The sequence below is a fragment of the Colossoma macropomum genome, unplaced genomic scaffold (assembly GCF_904425465.1).
Source record: "Colossoma macropomum unplaced genomic scaffold, Colossoma_macropomum, whole genome shotgun sequence".
Lineage (NCBI taxonomy): Eukaryota > Metazoa > Chordata > Actinopteri > Characiformes > Serrasalmidae > Colossoma > Colossoma macropomum.
In genome coordinates, this window is record NW_023495565.1 from 2,372,970 (window position 1) to 2,390,895 (window position 17,926).

At 39.8% G+C, this 17,926-nt stretch overlaps 1 protein-coding gene across 1 annotated transcript; it reads left to right on the plus strand.

The window, feature by feature from the left end:
* The first annotated feature begins 15,387 nt into the window (after positions 1-15,387).
* On the plus strand, positions 15,388-16,858 carry LOC118802396 (LIM domain-binding protein 3-like). Its single transcript, XM_036562917.1, has 5 exons — positions 15,388-15,457; positions 15,808-15,890; positions 16,016-16,090; positions 16,180-16,443; positions 16,613-16,858. The coding sequence occupies exons 1-5, from the start codon at positions 15,388-15,390 to the stop codon at positions 16,856-16,858; spliced, it is 738 nt and encodes a 245-aa protein (XP_036418810.1).
* The last annotated feature ends 1,068 nt before the right edge of the window (positions 16,859-17,926 follow it).

The window sequence follows — 17,926 nt, forward strand, 5'->3', positions numbered from 1 at the left end:
TGTTTATAACACAACATTAAACGTTTAATCTTGTAATTTCAAAAATAAAATTGAACAGTTTGCCCTATTGTTTCTGTACAAATTTCGGCTTGCCCTTTACTGTTACCTAAATACTAGATACTCATTGATCTGGAATAAGCCTATGAAACATAATATCAGCAAAATGTTTATTTATTCTTGCCAAGTTTACAAATTTGTGTGGTCTAGCCCAGCAACAGTGTAAACTAGTAGTGTTAAATAGAAGTGGGAAGAGTTGCAGATCACAGTTATTTGCAGTTGGTCACAGAAGATTTCATATTACTGTGAGATGGGGCAGTGGAGCTCTGTGGGGAAAAAAGACAAAAAGAATCATTTGACTTGAACCTGTAAACAAGCACATTAGGAGAAGACTGAAATCTCTGAAGTCCCTAATAACACTGCTGGTGAAGTGGCCAGACAATGACGGCCGCTAATAAAACTGGCCGCGCTGTGCCCGCTCAAAGGCGGCCGCTAATAAAACTGGCCGCTCAGTGGCGGCCGCTAAAAAACTGGCCGCGCTGTGCCCGCTCAATGGCGGCCGCTAATGAAACTGGCCGCTCAGTGGCGGCCGCTGTGGCCGCTCAATGGCGGACGCTAATAAAACTGGCCGCGCTGTGGCCGCTCAATGGCGGCCACTAATAAAACTGGCCGCGCTGTGCCAGCTGAGTGGCGGCCGCTAATAAAACTGGCCGCTCAGTGGCGGCTACTGTGGCCGCTCAATGGCGGCCGCTAATAAAACTGGCCGCACTGTGGCCGCTCAATGGCGGCCGCTAATAAAACTGGCCGCGCTGTGGCTGCTCAATGGATGCTTCCTGCGGCCACACGAGCGTCCACTTCCGCCCGTCACCCGACACGCAGAGATCCAACTCCCTCTCCAAACTAAAGTAGTAATATTATATTTTCGAAAAATGTTACTTTCTGTCTGTTCCCACACATATAAATGGCATTTCATTGGAGAAATGTCTATTTATAATCATTATAATGAGTTTATGTTAAGAAAACACTGCATAGGGTTTAAAGCCTTTCTAAAGGGTCCGAGCGCTTGTGGAGTGGTGGAAACGCCTTTTCAGTGTGAAGAAGCGCCTAGATTCACGACTTCATGATTGTACAGGTGTAGTCACCCAAGTTAGAGTAGTCAAATTTGGTCCATAGAAAATGTGATTTACAGTCTGTTCCCCCACATATCAAGGATAGGTCAAGGCAGAAATGTCTGTTCATAATCATTACAATGAGTCCACGTTAAGACAGTATCTTATAGCATTTTCAGCCTTTCTAAAGGGTCTGAGCGCTTGTGGAGTGCTGGAAACGCCTGTTGAGTATGTAGAAGCCCCTAAATCCACGACTTCATAATTGTACAGGTGTAGTCACCCAAGTTAGAGTAGTCATATTTTTTCTGCAGAAAATGTGATTTCCTGTCTGTTTCCACACATATCAAGGAAGATTTATGGCAAAAAATATCTGTTTATAGTCATTACAATGAGAACACGTTAAGACAGTATTGCATAGCTTTCCAGCCTTTCTAAAGCTTCTGAACCCTAGTGGAGTGCTGCAAACACCTTTTCAGTGTGACGAAGGGCGTCAATCCACGACTTGATGATTGTAAAGGTGTAGTCACACAAGTTAAAGAAGTCATATTTGGTCCATAGAAAATTTGATTTACAGTCTGTTCCCAAGGATATCAAGGATAGGTCATGGCACAAATGTCTGTTTATAATCATTACAATGAGTAGACGTTAAGATAGTACCGCATAGCGTTTCCAGCCTTTTTAAAGCTCCTGAGCGCTTGTGGAGTGCTGCAAACGCCTTTTCAGTGTGTAGAAGCGCCTAAATCCACGATTTCATAATTGTGCAGGTGTAGTCACCCAAGTTAGAGTAGTCATATTTTTTCGTAAGAAAATGTGATTTACAGTCTTTTCCCACACATATAAAGGACAGTTCATGGCACAAATGTCTGTGAAAAATCATTACAATGAGTCCACGTTAAGACAGTACTGCATAGCGTTTCCAGCCTTTCTAAAGCTTCTGAGCGCCTGTGGAGTGCTGGAAACGCCTTTTCAGTATGGAGAAGCGCCTACATCCACGACTTCATGATTGTACAGGTGTACTCACACAAGTTAGAGTAGTCATATTTTTTTCTGTAGAAAATGTGATGTTTTGCCGTCGGTTTCCAGAAGGACAAATTATGGCAAAAATATCTGTTTATAGTCATTATAGTGAGTCCACGTTAAGACAGTACTGCATAGATTTCCAGCCTTTCTAAAGCTTTTGAGCGCTTGCGAAGTGCTGGAAACGCCATTTCGCTGCGAGAACATGTGATTTACAGTCTGATCCCACACATATAAAGGACAATTTATGGCAGAAATGTCTGTTTATAATCATTACAATGAATCCACGTTAAGACAGTACCGCATAGCGTTTAAAGCCTGTCTAAAGCTTCTGAGCGCTTGAGGAGTGCTGCAAACGCCTTTTCAGTGTGAAGAAGCGCCTAAATCCAAACTTCATGATTGTGCAGTTGTAGTCACCCATGCTAAATTAGTCATATTATATTTTCGAAAAATGTTACTTTCTGTCTGTTCCCAGACATATAAATGATACTTCATGGCAGAAATGTCTATTCTCTAATCATTATAATAAGTTCATGTTAAGAAAACACTGCATAGTGTTTCCAGCCTTTCTAAAGCGTCTGAGCGCTTGTGGAGTGCTGCAAACGCCTTTTCAGTGTGAAGAAGCGACTAAATCAACGACTTCATGATTGTACAGGTGTAGTCACCCAAGTTAGTCATATTTTTTCTGTAGAAAATGTGATTTACAGTCTGTTCTCACACATATCAGTGATTGGCGATGGCAGAAATGTCTATTTATAATCTTTACAACGATTCCACGTTAAGACAGTACCGTCTTAACGTGGACGTACCGCGTTCCAACCTTTCTAAAGCGTCTGAGCGCTTGTGGAGTGCTGCAAACACCTTTTCAGTGTGAAGAAGGGCCTAAATAAACGATTTCATGACTGTACAGGTGTAGTTATCCACGTTAGAGCAGTCATATTTTTTCTCAAGAAAATGTGATTTACAGTCTGTTCCCACACATATAAAGGACAATTTACGGCAGAAATATCTGTTTATAGTCATTACAATAAGTCCAGTTTAAGACAATACTGCATAGCTTTCCAGCCTTTCTAAAGTTTCTGTGCGCTTGTGGAATGCTGGAAACGCCTTTTCAGTGTGTAGAAGCGCCTAAATCCACGACTTCATGATTGTACAGGTGTAGTCACCCAAGTTAAAGTAGTCATATTTTTTAGGAAAATGTTACTTTCTGTCTGTTCCCACACATATAAATGGCATTTCATGGCAGAAATGTCTGTTTATACTCACTATAATGAGTTCAAGTTAAGTCAACACTGCATAGTGTTTCCAGCCGTTCTAAAGGGTCTGAGCGCTTGTGGAGTGCTGCAAAGGCCTATTCAGTGTGAAGAAGCGCCAGCATTCACGACTTCATGACTGTACAGTTGTAGTCCACCAAGTTAAAGTAGTCATATTTGTTCTTTAGACAATGTGATTTATAGTCTGTTCCCACACAAATGAAGGACAATTTATGGCAGAAATATCTGTTTATGGTCATTACAATGAGTCCACGTTAAGACAGTACTGTATAGCTTTCCAGCCTTTCTAAAGCTTCTGAGCACTTAACCCTAGACTCTTAAGACCAAAATTTGCAATAGGAGTTCAGAGGGCAAGTACCAACATTGTATCACCAACACAACATCCCTTAGGAGACGGCCAAAGCCAACCTCTTAGACCAGGAACTACAATATTCAAATAGTCATTTGGAGGGCAAAGCCTATGGTCTTATCACTGACAAAATCCCTTAGAATAAGGCTGAGACCCAACCTTTTAGAAGAGGATCTATTATACTTGAATGGTAATTTGAAGGCCAAAGCCCAAGGCTGCACTTCTGAACTGAGGCCAAGGATGAAAAGACATTGGTTGGTATAGTATAGTGAGTAACCTTTCTGAATTCAATGCTGCCGGTTGGGGTGTCATCCCCACCTGGGTAAGCACCCTGCACTATACCTATAAGAGTCCTTTGGCAAGACTCCTAACATTACCTTCGCCTACCTGTGTAAAATGTTCAAATTAAAGTAGCTCTGGATAAGAGCGTCTGCAAAATGCCGTATATGTAAATTGCAATGAAATCTCTGAGCCAGTACCCAGTATGAGCCATTTCATTTTGAAAGAGTAAGATGGCACATGAGCTCTTAAACACAGGCCCAGAGGCCTCTATGCTATTAGAGTTGAATAGGGAATTAATTATATGGAGACATAGTAATCATGACCCAGACTTTTAGCCTTAAAGAAAACATTTAATCTGAGCTATTAGCCAAAGGTCATGATGGGCCCAGTATAAAATACCCAACGCTTAATTACAGTGACTTTAATATTGGTATGGGAGCTTGAAGTCTTTTGGTTTTTGGACCAAAAGCCCAACCTGTTCAGATAGTTGAAAACAAATTGTGAATGCAGGTCTAAAACCCAGGCATGGACATGCTGCAAATGACCAAGGCAATGAGACTGTCAAGAATGACATTTGGAATGGACGCTCTACGGCCTAGGCCAAGGGTCCTCTGGGGAAGATAAAACGCCTTAGAATATAGCAGGTCATGTTTTTGGGGGAGAGCTATGGCCCAGGCCAAGGGTCCCCTGCCAAATTGCTTCGAAATAATGAAATCGTGGGCATGATTTTGACACAAAGGGCAAAAGTCAAGGAACTAAAACCAACACTGAAATATAGAGAATATAATAAATCCCTGATTAGTCTCCGTGACTGAAATGAAATTGCGATGACATTACTAACGCCCAAGGAAAGAACAAGTACCCATGACCCAGACTTTCAGTGTCTAAAAATTAAAAATTTGAACAGGAGCCAAGGCCTAACATCATCTCCCCTGACATAAATTCCTTATAATCGTCCCCAGAAATTTTGTTTGTTCATCTGAAGCCCAGGGTCTTGTTCTCAAGCTTCTTTCATCTAGCTGAGAAAGATTAAAGTCTATAATTCATGTTGTAAGGCACTGGTCCGTAGCCCATTAAGAATCAACTAAACCTTAAGACAGTGACAATAATGTTCAAGAGAAAGACCTAACACCCCTACAAAGTTCCATTAGCATGAGCCAGCCTTTTGGACTCTAAAGAACAAAATTTGCAATAGGAGTTGAGAGGCCAAGTCCCAACATTGTATCACCAAAACAAAATCCCTTAGGAGACGGCCAAGACCCAGCCTCTTAGAACAGGAACTACAATATTCAAATTGTCATTTGGAAGGCAAAGCCTATTATCTTATCACTGCACTTGTTAACTGAGGCCAAGGATGAAAAGAAATTGCAATGAATTCTCTGAGCCAGTACCCAGTATGAGCCATTTCATTTTGAAAGAGTAAGATGGCACATGAGCTCTTAAACACAGGCCCAGAGGCCTCTATGCTATTAGAGTTGAATAGGGAATTAATTATATGGAGACATAGTAATCATGACCCAGACTTTTAGCCTTAAAGAAAACATTTAATCTGAGCTATTAGCCAAAGGTCATGATGGGCCCAGTATAAAATACCCAACGCTTAATTACAGTGACTTTAATATTGGTATGGGAGCTTGAAGTCTTTTGGTTTTTGGACCAAAAGCCCAACCTGTTCAGATAGTTGAAAAGAAATTGTGAATGCAGCTCTGAAACCCAGGCAAGGATCTGCTTACAATGACTAAGCCAATGAGACTGTCATGAATAAAATGAGGAATGGCAGCTCTTAGGCCTTAAAAAACTATGACTACGTTAACTTGGGTGACTACACCTGTACAATCATGAAGTCGTGGTGTTCCTCACATAGCAAAAATCAGTCTGCCCACTTCTGGCCCAAATTCCGCATACCAAGCATGAATCTCATCGGCCCAGACTCAGTTTGAATCTAGGCCCAATTCTGGCCCAAATGTTCAGCTCACATTCGGGCCAAGTGCTGCATACCAGTATTTATTAGATCGGCCCACATCAGGCCCCAACGACTGGCCCACGTCCGGGCTGAGTGCTGCATGCCGAAACAGTTGGCGTGGCCTCAGTTTGAATCTAGGGCCGATTCTGGTCCAATTGCTCGGCTCGCATCCGGGCCAAGTACCGTCAGCCGGTATTTATTTGATTGGCCCACATCCGGCCCGAATGATTGGCCCACATCTGGGCCAAGTACTGCGTGCTGTGATACTCGGCACAGCCTCGGTTTGAATCTAGGCCCAATTCTGGCCCAAATGCTCAGCTTACATCCGGGCCGAGTACCGCAAGCTGGTATTTATTTGACTGGCCCACGTCCAGGCCATGTACTGCATGCTGTGACACTCGGCACAGCCTTGGTTCGAATCTAGGTCTGATTCTGGTCCAACTGTTCGGCTCACATCCGGGCAAAAGACCGTATGCTATGATATTCAACAATCCCCTGAAGAACCACGGCTCTGCACATTTGAGTGTTTTCCCTGCTCTAACTCACCTACTTCAACAAAGGAAAGTTTTGTTAATGAGATGACTAGTTGGGATCAGGAGTGTAGAGAGTAGGGAAAACACGAAGGGAGCAGGGGAGGCTCCAGGACCAGGGTTGGGGAACACTACTCTACACTCTAAAATATAAAATTACATTTTAAGGAATTTGTGTACTGTTACAGCTTAAAACATGTAAACGTCACTTATCTAATCAATAATCATCATACACCACATAAAATTACATGCCTGTTTGCCTTGTGTAACCAACAACCATGACAAGAAAGTAAGCTTTTCAAAACATTACATTTTATTACATTTCTTTGAGAACAGCATGTGAACAGACAACTGCTTCTTAATTATATTCCTTTTTATTATTAATTATGCTCCTAGCAACCCACAGCACTTGAGTTTTGTCTACTCCCTCCTCACCCCACCTGATCCAGTTCATGAAGGACTTGATAATCAGTTGATGACCAGGATCAGGTGTGGGGTAGAAAACAAGTGAAACTGCAGTTTTTGCCAGGAGCATAATTAGACATTTAACACTAACATTTAGAAAAAAAAATCCACTTCTGATACTCACTTTGTAGAAGATGTAGAAAATATCCCTACTTGGCATCAACTAGCAGGCCTCCCTGTACCCCTGGTAATAGGCAGTCATTTAGCCCCTGCTTTTTCAAATTTTCTATTCCACCTTGAACGGTGCAGCAGTTACATTCTGGTGCCTAAATGCACCCAAATGTTACTGCAGTGCTATTTAATGTGAAATGGAAACTTGAAAAAGCTAACATTAGCCTTAAGTTTATCAACGACTCCCAGACTGATAAACCAGAAAACCTAGCCACACTTTCAACTAAACACTCTCATCAGGTCATGCATAAAGATATTGTAAGCAACACCAAGGTATATATTTTTCTGCTTTACCCCATCTAGTAATGTAAGAATAGCTACTCTTGGGCCCCATTCTTCAGATAAAGCCATTTTTGCTGAGTGTGTTGCTGGCACTGACCTGATTGGATGCCTGACAGGTGAAAGTCTATAAAAAAGAGAATACAATCAGGTCAAATGCATTTTCAAAATCATTTTGCCACGGAATGAGCGCAGTAGGCAAGAATATCTAATTGCAAAGAGGAATGGCATTAGTTCCTTTTGTACATCTGAATTTTGCCCTCTTTCTAGCTTGGACTTCTCTTTAATAATGCAAATTCAAAAGCATTACTAGACAGTGAAAATGCATATAAGGTAAATTACATTGTAATTATCATTTTGATACCAATCATACGAAGCATAACTATGCAACTCTAAAAATATATTTTAATTTAAATGAAGCTACATAGTCAGTATTAGCGAACCAAATGACAAGTTAAAATAGCTGAATTGAATTTGAACTGCATATATGCGTGGGAAATTTAAATGCAAACATACAGATAAATTGACATTTTGCATTTTGCATATTACATTTTCATGATCTATATGGTAAGTGGAGCTGAAAAAATTGGCAATGAGTGTAGATTCAAGGAGATGTACTTAATGAAGTGTCAGTCGATATAAATATATATATATATATATATATATATATATATATATATATATATATATATATATATATATATATATATACAATTGATCAAAATCTAATGCTTCATCAATCATTTCAATGATAATGAAAATCAGAAATAGTTTTAGTAAAATGCTGTTTGTTTCCTTCGCTCTCTTGTCCTGATCAGCACAGATCTGCTGCTTAGACCTATATCTTTAGCTGACATGCATTTAATATTAACTGATTTATTTAAAATGTTTTAAAAAAAAGTCACATATTAAATAATGTAACACTGTAGGCCCGGGAGATATTTAAAAATTCTCAATATCTGCTGTAGTTAGGTGAAAACTACTTCACCTGTCGTTTTAATAGATGTTACTGCAAACATCTGCTCATAAACTTCTGGTGCAGATTTATGGGGACTTGCATGCTAATCACGCTCCCTGCTAGAGAATCTTTAGATTGCAAGTGATTTCCAAAGCCATGCCCATGTGCTTTACATATTAGTAAAAAGCAAGCTGTTTTCCATTGTTATAGTAGAGTTTTCATTACTCAGTTAACCACCAGCCAACTTGAGCTGTACAGAAAATAAGGGCAATTTACTGTTGCCTACCTGCTTTTAAAGGCCCCATGATAGAGCCGGACAGTGACCGCCCACTTTTTAGCAGCTCTGTTTATGAAAGTAAAAATCCCATTCATTTCTTCCACAGACATTTTGGAGAGTTTTAAGCACTCAAGCAAACCAGTTAGCTGCGAGACAAATCATGACCTTACAAACATTAAACTGGTGCAAAAAAAGATTAGAAAAATTAACAAAAAGGTAAAGGTGCAAGACTGTGTACTTACAAAGCACTGTGAATGGTTTCAACCAATCAAGTTCACTCCTTTTGTCACCTACTTTTGCAGTTTTCTTTATATTTTCTCTTCAGTGTTTTTGTAGACATTACGCTTTTAACATTGTAGACAGTACAGCCTTATGCACATATAATGTTTGATGTGTATCATTATAGCTTTAACAGTCCGTTTATTCTGTTTTTGCTATCAAGTTTTTAGAAGTCATGGTGCAGTTTATTGGCCTCCACAAGAATTATATTAATCCTAATGTGGCCTTTCTTCTTATTTTACTCATTGATTTGGCACCAAAGGACAAATGTAATCACTGAAAGGGAGCCTGAAGGGTGGAGAAAGTTCGATGCTGCGTTAATGTGTGGAGTAAAGGGGATTTTTGACAGAACCGACCACCGACCACCTCTGACAGAACCGACCACCTGCCCCCTCACACAAACTACGCTCCACTACACGGCCGGACTCTGATTTTCAATCTGAGCTCTCTTCTCCTCTGTATCCCTAAAAACGCATCATATCCGACAGTGAAACCGCGCTGCTGCTGATCGCTGACAGACGCCGCTGTGCTTCGTGCTCTTCTGGCGCTAGAGCACACTGTCTAAATCGCCACGCTAACAGCGATGTCTCTGATTGGTGGAGCTCTCTTTAGGACGTATGGGTAATGTATTTTACTTAATGTTTCAACAGTAACAGTGAATAAAACATTATGTATATATATTATTTAATATTACTTGTTACCTTTTTCTGAACCTGTTTCCCGGGCGAAAACGAGGATAAGAGGCTCTTTCTCTCCTGGGCTTGTGCTAGCTTCTTTAGGGTAATGCCCAATCACTTTATCTCTTTTACCGCATCGAGTCACACTGAAGCAAGTATAAGTTCTAAAGCACGTCGGCATTTATTTTCGGTTCACGCACTCAAGCTAAACTTAAGGTAAAGTAAAATAAACAGAGGGAAGAGGGAAGAGCTATGTCGTATGTAAAGCTAGCATTACAGAACGTAGCAGAGAGAATTAACAGTCAGCTAGTCCCCTCTAGTTCTGTCGGTTATTTTTCCAACATGGCGACGATTATCTTTTACGCATAGTCCTATTGCCCTATAGATGAATAATGCACACACACACAAACACACACACACAAAATACGGGAATCGGCCCGAGCCCCTTTTGCAAGTTCTTTTGCTGAGCGTCATCCACACTCGGCCCAATTCAAGCTGGCCGATGACGAGTCTCAGCCGACGCTGCCACAGATCAGCCGAGCTTTGCCGAGTCTTCATGCTGTCTGGGTCACACTGAAAATGCGTGTCCAGTACTCCTCAAGTGCTCAAACGCTATAGAAAGGCTGGAAACGCTGTGCAGAATTCTCTTAAGTTGAACTCATTGTAATGATTATAAACAATTATTTCTGCCATAAAATATCCTTTATATGTAAGGGAACAAACCGTAAATCACATTTTCTTCAGATAAAATATGACTACGTTAACCACAACGGTACAATCATGAAGTCGTGGTTTCAGGCGCTTCTTCACACTCAAAAGGCGTTTCCAGCAACTCCACAAGCGCTCAAACGCTTTAGAAAGGCTAGACACGCTATGCAGTATAATCTTAACGTGAACTCATTACAGTGATTCGAAACAGACAATTCTGCACTAAAGCATTAACTTGGGTGAACAAATTTGTACAATCATGAAATAGTAGGTTTAGGCGTGCGTTAACACGGAAAAGCACGCTTCAGACAAGCTTGCATAAGGAATATGTCCGTATTGTACAGGTTTGGTGTACTTTAGTGTTCTTTCTCATTAAAATTTGATTATAGGTCAGTTGCTTTGGAGACAAAGGGTATGTTATTGCAGAAGTTTCTCTTGCTGATCATCATAATGTCTTCATGTTAAGAGAATACTGCATTGCTCTTCTGGCTTTTCTAAAGCGTTTGGACGCTTGTGCAGTGTATTACACGCCTTTTCTGTGTAAACAAACGTCTTAAACAACGATTTCATGATTGTAAAGACTTGGTTACTCAAAGTAATACTTTAGTTTTATGTCTCATGAAAATATGACTTACGCATTGTTCCGTTGCGCATGAAGTGTATTTTATTGAAGAAATGTCTGTTTCTGATCATTGTAATGAGTTGAGGTTGATAGACTAACGCACAGCGTTGCGAGCCTTTCTAAAGCGTTTAAGCATTTCTGGAGTGCGCCTTTCCAGTGTGAATAACAGCCTAAAACCATCACTTCATTATTGTACAGGCGTAGTCAACCAAGTGAGTCATATTTTTTTCTGAAAAATGTGTGATTTACTGTTTGTTACATTACATATAAAGGGTATTTTATGGCAGAAATGTCTGTTTATATTCATTATGGTGTCCTCACGTTAAGAGAATACTGAAAAGCGCTCCTGGCTTTTGCTAAGCGTCTGAGCGACTGTGGAGTGCAGAAAGAGCCTTTTCAGTATAATCAAACGCCGAAAACTACGACTTGATAATTGTACAGGTGTGGTCACCTAAGTTTAAGTAGTCATATTTTTTCTAAAGAAAATGTGATTTACTGACTGGTCACAAAGATATAAAGAATATGTTATGGGAGTAATGTCCGTTTGTAAACATTATAATGAGCTCACGTGAAGAAAATATTGCATAGCGTTTCCAGCCTTTCTAAAGCTTCTGAGCGCTTGTGGAGTGCTGGAAACGCCTTTTGAGTGCGAAGAAGCGCCGGAATCCACGACTTCATGATGATACAGGTGAAGTCCCCCAAGTTAAGTTCGTCATATTTGGTCTTTAGAAAATGTGATTTACAGTCTGTTCCTACATATATAAATGACAAATTATGGCAGAAATATCTGTATATAATCATTACAATGAGTCCACGTTAAGAGAGTACTGCATAACTTTCCAGCCTTTCTAAAGCTTCTGATCGCTTGTGGAGTGCTGCAAACGCCTTTTCAGTGTGAAGAAGCGCCGAAATCCACGACATCATGATTGTACAGGTGTAGTCCCCCAAGTTAGAGTAGTCATATTTTATCTCAAGCAAAGTGATTTCCTGTCTGTTCCCACACATATAAAGGATCGTTCGTGGCAGAAATATCTGTTTATAATCATTACAATGAGTCCACGTTAAGACAGTGCCGAATAGCGTTTCCAGCCTTTCTAAAGCTTTTGTGCGCTTGTGAAGTGCTGGAAACGCCTTTTCAGTGTGATGAAGCGCCTACATTCACAACTTCATGATTGTACAGGTGTAGTGACCCAAGTTGAAGTAGTCATATTATATTTTCGAAAAATGTTACTTTCTGTATGTTCCCAGAAATTTAAATGGCATTTCATGGCAGATATGTCTGTTTATAATCAGTATAATGAGTTCATGTCAAGACAACACTGCATAGCTTTCCAGCCTTTCTAAAGCGTTTGAGCGCTTGTGGAGTGCTGGAAAAGCCTTTTCAGTGTGAAGAAGCGCCTAAATCCACGACTTCATGATTGTACATTTGTAGTGATCCAAGTTAAATTAGTCATATTTTTTTCTGCAGAAAATGTGATTTCCTGTCTGATCCCACACATATAAAAGGGCAATTTTTGGCAGAAATATCTGTTTCTAGTCATATCAAAGAGTCCACGTTAAGACAGTACTGCATGGCTTTCCAGCCTTTCTAAAGCTTCTGAGCGCTTGTGGAGTGCTGCAAACGCCTTTTCAGTGTGAAGAAGCGCCTAAATCCACGACTTCGTGATTGTACAGGTGTAGTCATATTTTTTCTGTAGAAAATATGATTTACAGTCTGTTCCCACACATAGAAAGGGCAATTTATGGCAAAAATATCTGTTTATAGACAACACAAGGAGTCCACGGTAAAACAGTACCGAATAGCATTTTAAGCCTTTCTAAAGCGTCTGAGCGCTTGTGGAGTCCTGCCTTTGGAGTGTTAAGAAGCGCGTAAATCCACGACTTCATGATTGTACAGGTGTAGTCACCCAAGTTAAAGTAGACATATTTTGTTTGTAGAAAATGTGATTTACAGTCTGTTCCCACACCTATCAAGGATAGTTCATGGCTGAACTATTTGTTTATAATCATTCCGAGTCCACGGTAAGAAAGTACCGCATAGCGTTTCCAGCCTTTCTAAAGCTTCTGAGCGCTTGTGAAGTGCTGGAAACGCCGTTTCAGGGTGAAGAAGCGTCTAAATCCACGACATCATTATTGTACAGGTGTAGTCACCCAAGTTAGTCATATTATATTTTCGAAAAATCTTACTATCTGTCTGTTCCCAGGAATTTAAATGGCATTTCATGGCAGACATGTCTGTTTATAATCATTATAATGAGTTCATGTTAAGACAACACTGAATAGCATTTTCAGCCTTTCTAAAGCGTTTGAGCGCTTGTGGAGTGCTGGAAACGCCTTTTCAGTCTGTAGAAGCCCCTAAATCCGCGAATTAATTATTGTACGGGTGTAGTCACCCAAGTTAAAGTAGGCATATTTTTATTAAGAAAATGCTATTTTCTGTCTGTTCCCAAACATATAAAGGACAATATATGGCAGAAATATTTGTTTATAGTCATTACACTAAATCCACGTTAAGACAGTACTGCACATCTTTTCCAGCCTTTCTAAAGCTTCTGAGCGCTTGTCAAGTGCTGGAAACGCCCTTTCAGTGTGTAGAAGCACCTAAATCCACGACTTCGTGATTGTACAGTTGTAGTCGCCCAAGTTAACGAACTTATTTGTTTACGTTATTTAATGTTTTTAATTCTGAAGTACATTCGAAATAAAGTTAGCGAATTAAAGTTTAGTTTTTAATCTAATTAAAACGTCTCCCGCTCGTACGATACTGAGGTAATAGCGAATTAAAACCTCTCCCGCTCGTACGATATAAATTTAATCCAATGAAATGGCTTCCCTCCAAATCTTTATTGAGTATATAAATACTGTAAATACTGTAATTTTCATTGCCGAAGTCCGTCACCTATCGAGAAAGAAGAAGAAGAAGAAGAAGAAGAAGAAGAAGAAGAAGAAGAGAGACTGCTCTCACACCTCAAAAACTCAAATCACTCTTTAGAGGATACAGGAGTCTGTCACTGTCACCGCAGTAGCTAAGTCATGTACATTTCTGAGGGCTTTATCTGCTCAGCCGTCAGTCAGAGTCCGCAACTTTTGCTGAGCTACACAGAAGCTTGTCATTTTGCTTTTTTTTTACATTTTACTTCGTGACGGTATGTAAACTGTGTGCCTACCTAGCTAGCTAAAGTGTTATTTACCTTGCTATGTGGTTGCAGGCCAATTAATAAAGGTTAACATTTCTGGATTGGTTAAATAAAATGAATTTTTATGTTTTCTATTAGTATACCGCTAACGCTGTGTAGTTTCTCATGTTGTTTGTGTGACATCGTTAGCTAACTTACATGGCAGTGAGCAAAGATTGTTATCGCTAACTTTAGATAAAGAGCATTGAATGAATGGCCATTAAACCCTGTGAAATCCATGCTTACTATTTCGTTATTTATGTTGAAGCGTATCGTTCAGTAATTACTCTGGAAATGGAACTGATACGCAAGTTATGTCGATGCGAATGGCCAGGTCGGATGGTTTGAACCGCCCACGGTTCCTTGGAGTTGAAGGGGCTACGATTAGGTGAATGTCGTCCTTTGTTTCAACGTTTATTGTGAGATGTATTATTAAATGCTTACCATGAATTACTGTATTGATCAAATGCGCATTGTCTGCTTTGTAAAGTCATACTTTAGTTCGGAAATGCGGTTTAACGTGCTGAAATTGTCATTAGAAAGAAGGCAGCCACGTAACGTTAATGTTATGTAAACATAGTCATTACAGAGTTTGGTTATCTTTTTATGTACGTTACGTTGGGATATTTTTGCATATATATATATATATATATATATATATATATATATATATGTATATATATATATATATATATACATATATATATATATATATATGGCTATTTAGGACTGTCAAAAAATCTGTAAATCTGATTATAATAGGCCTGTGTGTCATGTCTACTTAACGTTACTTTGAGGAAATACGACCCTGAGTGAATAAACAAAACAAAGGGGAGGGAGAGGGAAAGTAAGGAGTGGGAGAGACTGTGGAAATATTTTTGTGTGTATATATTTATATATATATATATATATATATATATATATATATATATATATATATATATATATATATATATATCAGTATAAATCAGTTAAGTGCTATAAAACAGTGCAATCAATTATGTAACAATTTTATAATAATGTTATCCTAAAATATCTAGACAAGTCAAGTGTATATATATATATATATATATATATATATATATATATGTGTGTGTGTGTGTATGTATATATATATATATATATATATATGTGTATATATATATATATATATATATATATATATTATATATACATACATATCTCTATACATATCTATATTTTATGTAAGTCTGTTACTGTTAGTGAAAGATGACTTCTAAAAGTCACAAAGCTATGGGGGATGACGAGTGGATGTCACGCCTAAAGAGGTTTGCTGCTTCTGGGATCTGGCCCTCTGACGCAGGCAACCGGCCCGCATCCAGACAAAAGAAGTGGTATGACTTCTATCCGAAGGTACAGTACCCCAGTGCAAATACATAATGGTTTTCATGTAGTAGCTAGAAGATGACAACATTTCAGCTTTAAATCTTGAAATAAATTATGTATTGTGAATCGTTGTAGATAGAGAAGTGTCCACTGCAGTCCCGTGGACAAACCACTTTGTTTCGCGGGTATCGGAGTTGCAACTGTGGATTTCATATTATCAGGGTAAATTTTAAAATATCAAGAACAGACGCTGAGGAAAATCTCAAAAAATGGATGTGATGTCTATATATGTGTATGAATAATCTGTTTGTGTTCTTCTTTTTTCAGGCCCTGTGACTTCAGTCACAACCACAGCCTCCCCCTCTTCCCCAGTGCAGAGCCCTCGCCAACCTGCACTAACTTTGTCTATGGTGAATATGCATTGATATGTATGAATGCTGTCTGACCATTGTTGCTTTATTATAGGCAGACACAATTATGTTCTTTGCCGTAGATGTTTTTAAACCACTTACTTGATTTGCTCCTCTTCTTTTAGTTTGATAGGCAACGTTTTGGTGGGACACACAGTGCTGTGGCCAAACCTAATTTGGTCTCTCAAAAGCCATGCCAGGTACGCATGATACGACAAATGAATCATCTTGAATAAATCTTTTGAACTATAACTTCTTTAATTTCCTTATAATGTCTCTTTGTTTCTAGCCACTACCCTGCCCTGCCGTCACCTCAAGCAGCGCCAGCACTGGCAGTACATCCATCTACACTGTCATCCCTTCCAGTCCTGATGAGACCTACACCATCACTCCTGGCACCCCTCGCACCCCTAGTCCTGGTGAGGTATCTGTTAGGACCACCACCTCAGGTAGCCCTAGTCCTTCTGAGGCTGCTTTAAGGACCACTACTGCAGGCTGTATTAGTCCTGCACAGACACCCACCACCATGTCTACAGTTGTTGCCAGCTCTGTTGTAAGTTCTTATTTTAACAATACACTAGTTTCTGTTCATATGCTGAAAACAATAATTCCATTCAGTCCTTTTTTTAAAAAAGTCTTAATAAAGGATTGAATGGAAGGAAGTAGAAAGAATTAAGTAGAAACAAGAATTTAAAAAATTTTATTTAATGTCATGTACTTAGGGTGAGGATCTGGCTGGTCCTGCTTCTGCTTCATTTTGGCTTCCTGTTGAGATGAAGAACTCGATTCCAGTGCAGGATCAACGATGGATTGTCTCTGCCCTCTACCATGCCGGAAAGCTGCTCCCCGACTTAAAGCTGTGGTATGAGCCTCCCGTGCCATTGCACATCTTGGTAGGCTCCAACACCAGAACGCTTTTTCACCCACCAGCTCATGGTGTGGATGCCCTACCACCAGTGGAAAGTTAGGGTGTTCTGTCCAACCTGTGGCAAGCAGCTGACTGGCTATGGTGTACATAAGAGAGTGCGCAAAGTCCTGGACATTGATACCTTCTATCTGCTGGTGACAGAGATCCTCAGGTGTACTGTGTGTCGCCCGACGTTTTTGTCTACCAGTCAGACAGCCCGGACCAGCTAGACTTACCCCATCAAAAGATGTTCCGTCTCATCCTGACACAGAAGTGAGTTTACTCAGTAATTTTACAAGTTTAAATAATAGTTCAGTAAAGTTTTGAATCAGTGTCTGCTGAAAATATTAAGTAATTATAAGTAGTCATAAGTAATGTGGTTAAAGCTTTTGTTGTATTGAAGTATTTTACCAAACAAAAGTACTAAAAAGGTCTAAAAATCTATATTAACTAATTGTACATATTTTCTAATCAAGGTATGCATGTGACATCCGCGTTATTCGTCTGCTTCGGGACCGGACTCTGGGTAACAGCCCTACCCGACTGGTGAAGCAGTTAAAGGAGAACCACGGTGAGGAATGGTTGAACCGGCTGACCCACTACTTGGAGGAGTGTGCAAGCTTTGTGAACCGCCCCAGCCTTTTCCCAGTGGCCTGCCAGGAACCCCCTGAACCAATAGATGTGCCCACCAGTCGCTGGCTCCTGTCTGTGTATGGCAGAGACATCATCAGCCGGATGGATCACATCAAGGCCACCATCACATCCACCTTTGGGTCCATTTTAAAGATGGACTCAACTAAAAAGGTTATTAACAATATAATGTAGGCATACCAGATAAATGTGTGTGTTTGTATATGCAAATGTCATAACTGTAATGTACTTACTTTTGTGTCATTTCAGATCACAAAGAAGTTGGCTGGCATAGGTACAGATGTGCCAGGGGGTCCACATCACTGGAGTCATTTCACTGCCACCGGCAGAGATTTATTCCAGGTTAGTTCCAGTCATCTTGGCCATCTCAAAATAAATATTTTTTTTTACTAAGTTACCTAAAATGTTTGGTTATAAATGTTTTTTCTAGGAACCACTGCAAACAGCTTAAATTTTCAGCTGTACCTCCTGGAAGGTC

Bases quoted from the DNA above. Each gene is read 5' to 3' on its own strand.
- LOC118802396 (XM_036562917.1), top strand. From the start codon at position 15,388: ATGGGGGATGACGAGTGGATGTCACGCCTAAAGAGGTTTGCTGCTTCT. The intron at 15,891-16,015 runs GTGAATATGCAT...CTCTTCTTTTAG, and splicing joins CTGCACTAACTTTGTCTATG to TTTGATAGGCAACGTTTTGG. The intron at 16,444-16,612 runs GTAAGTTCTTAT...TCATGTACTTAG, and splicing joins CAGTTGTTGCCAGCTCTGTT to GGTGAGGATCTGGCTGGTCC.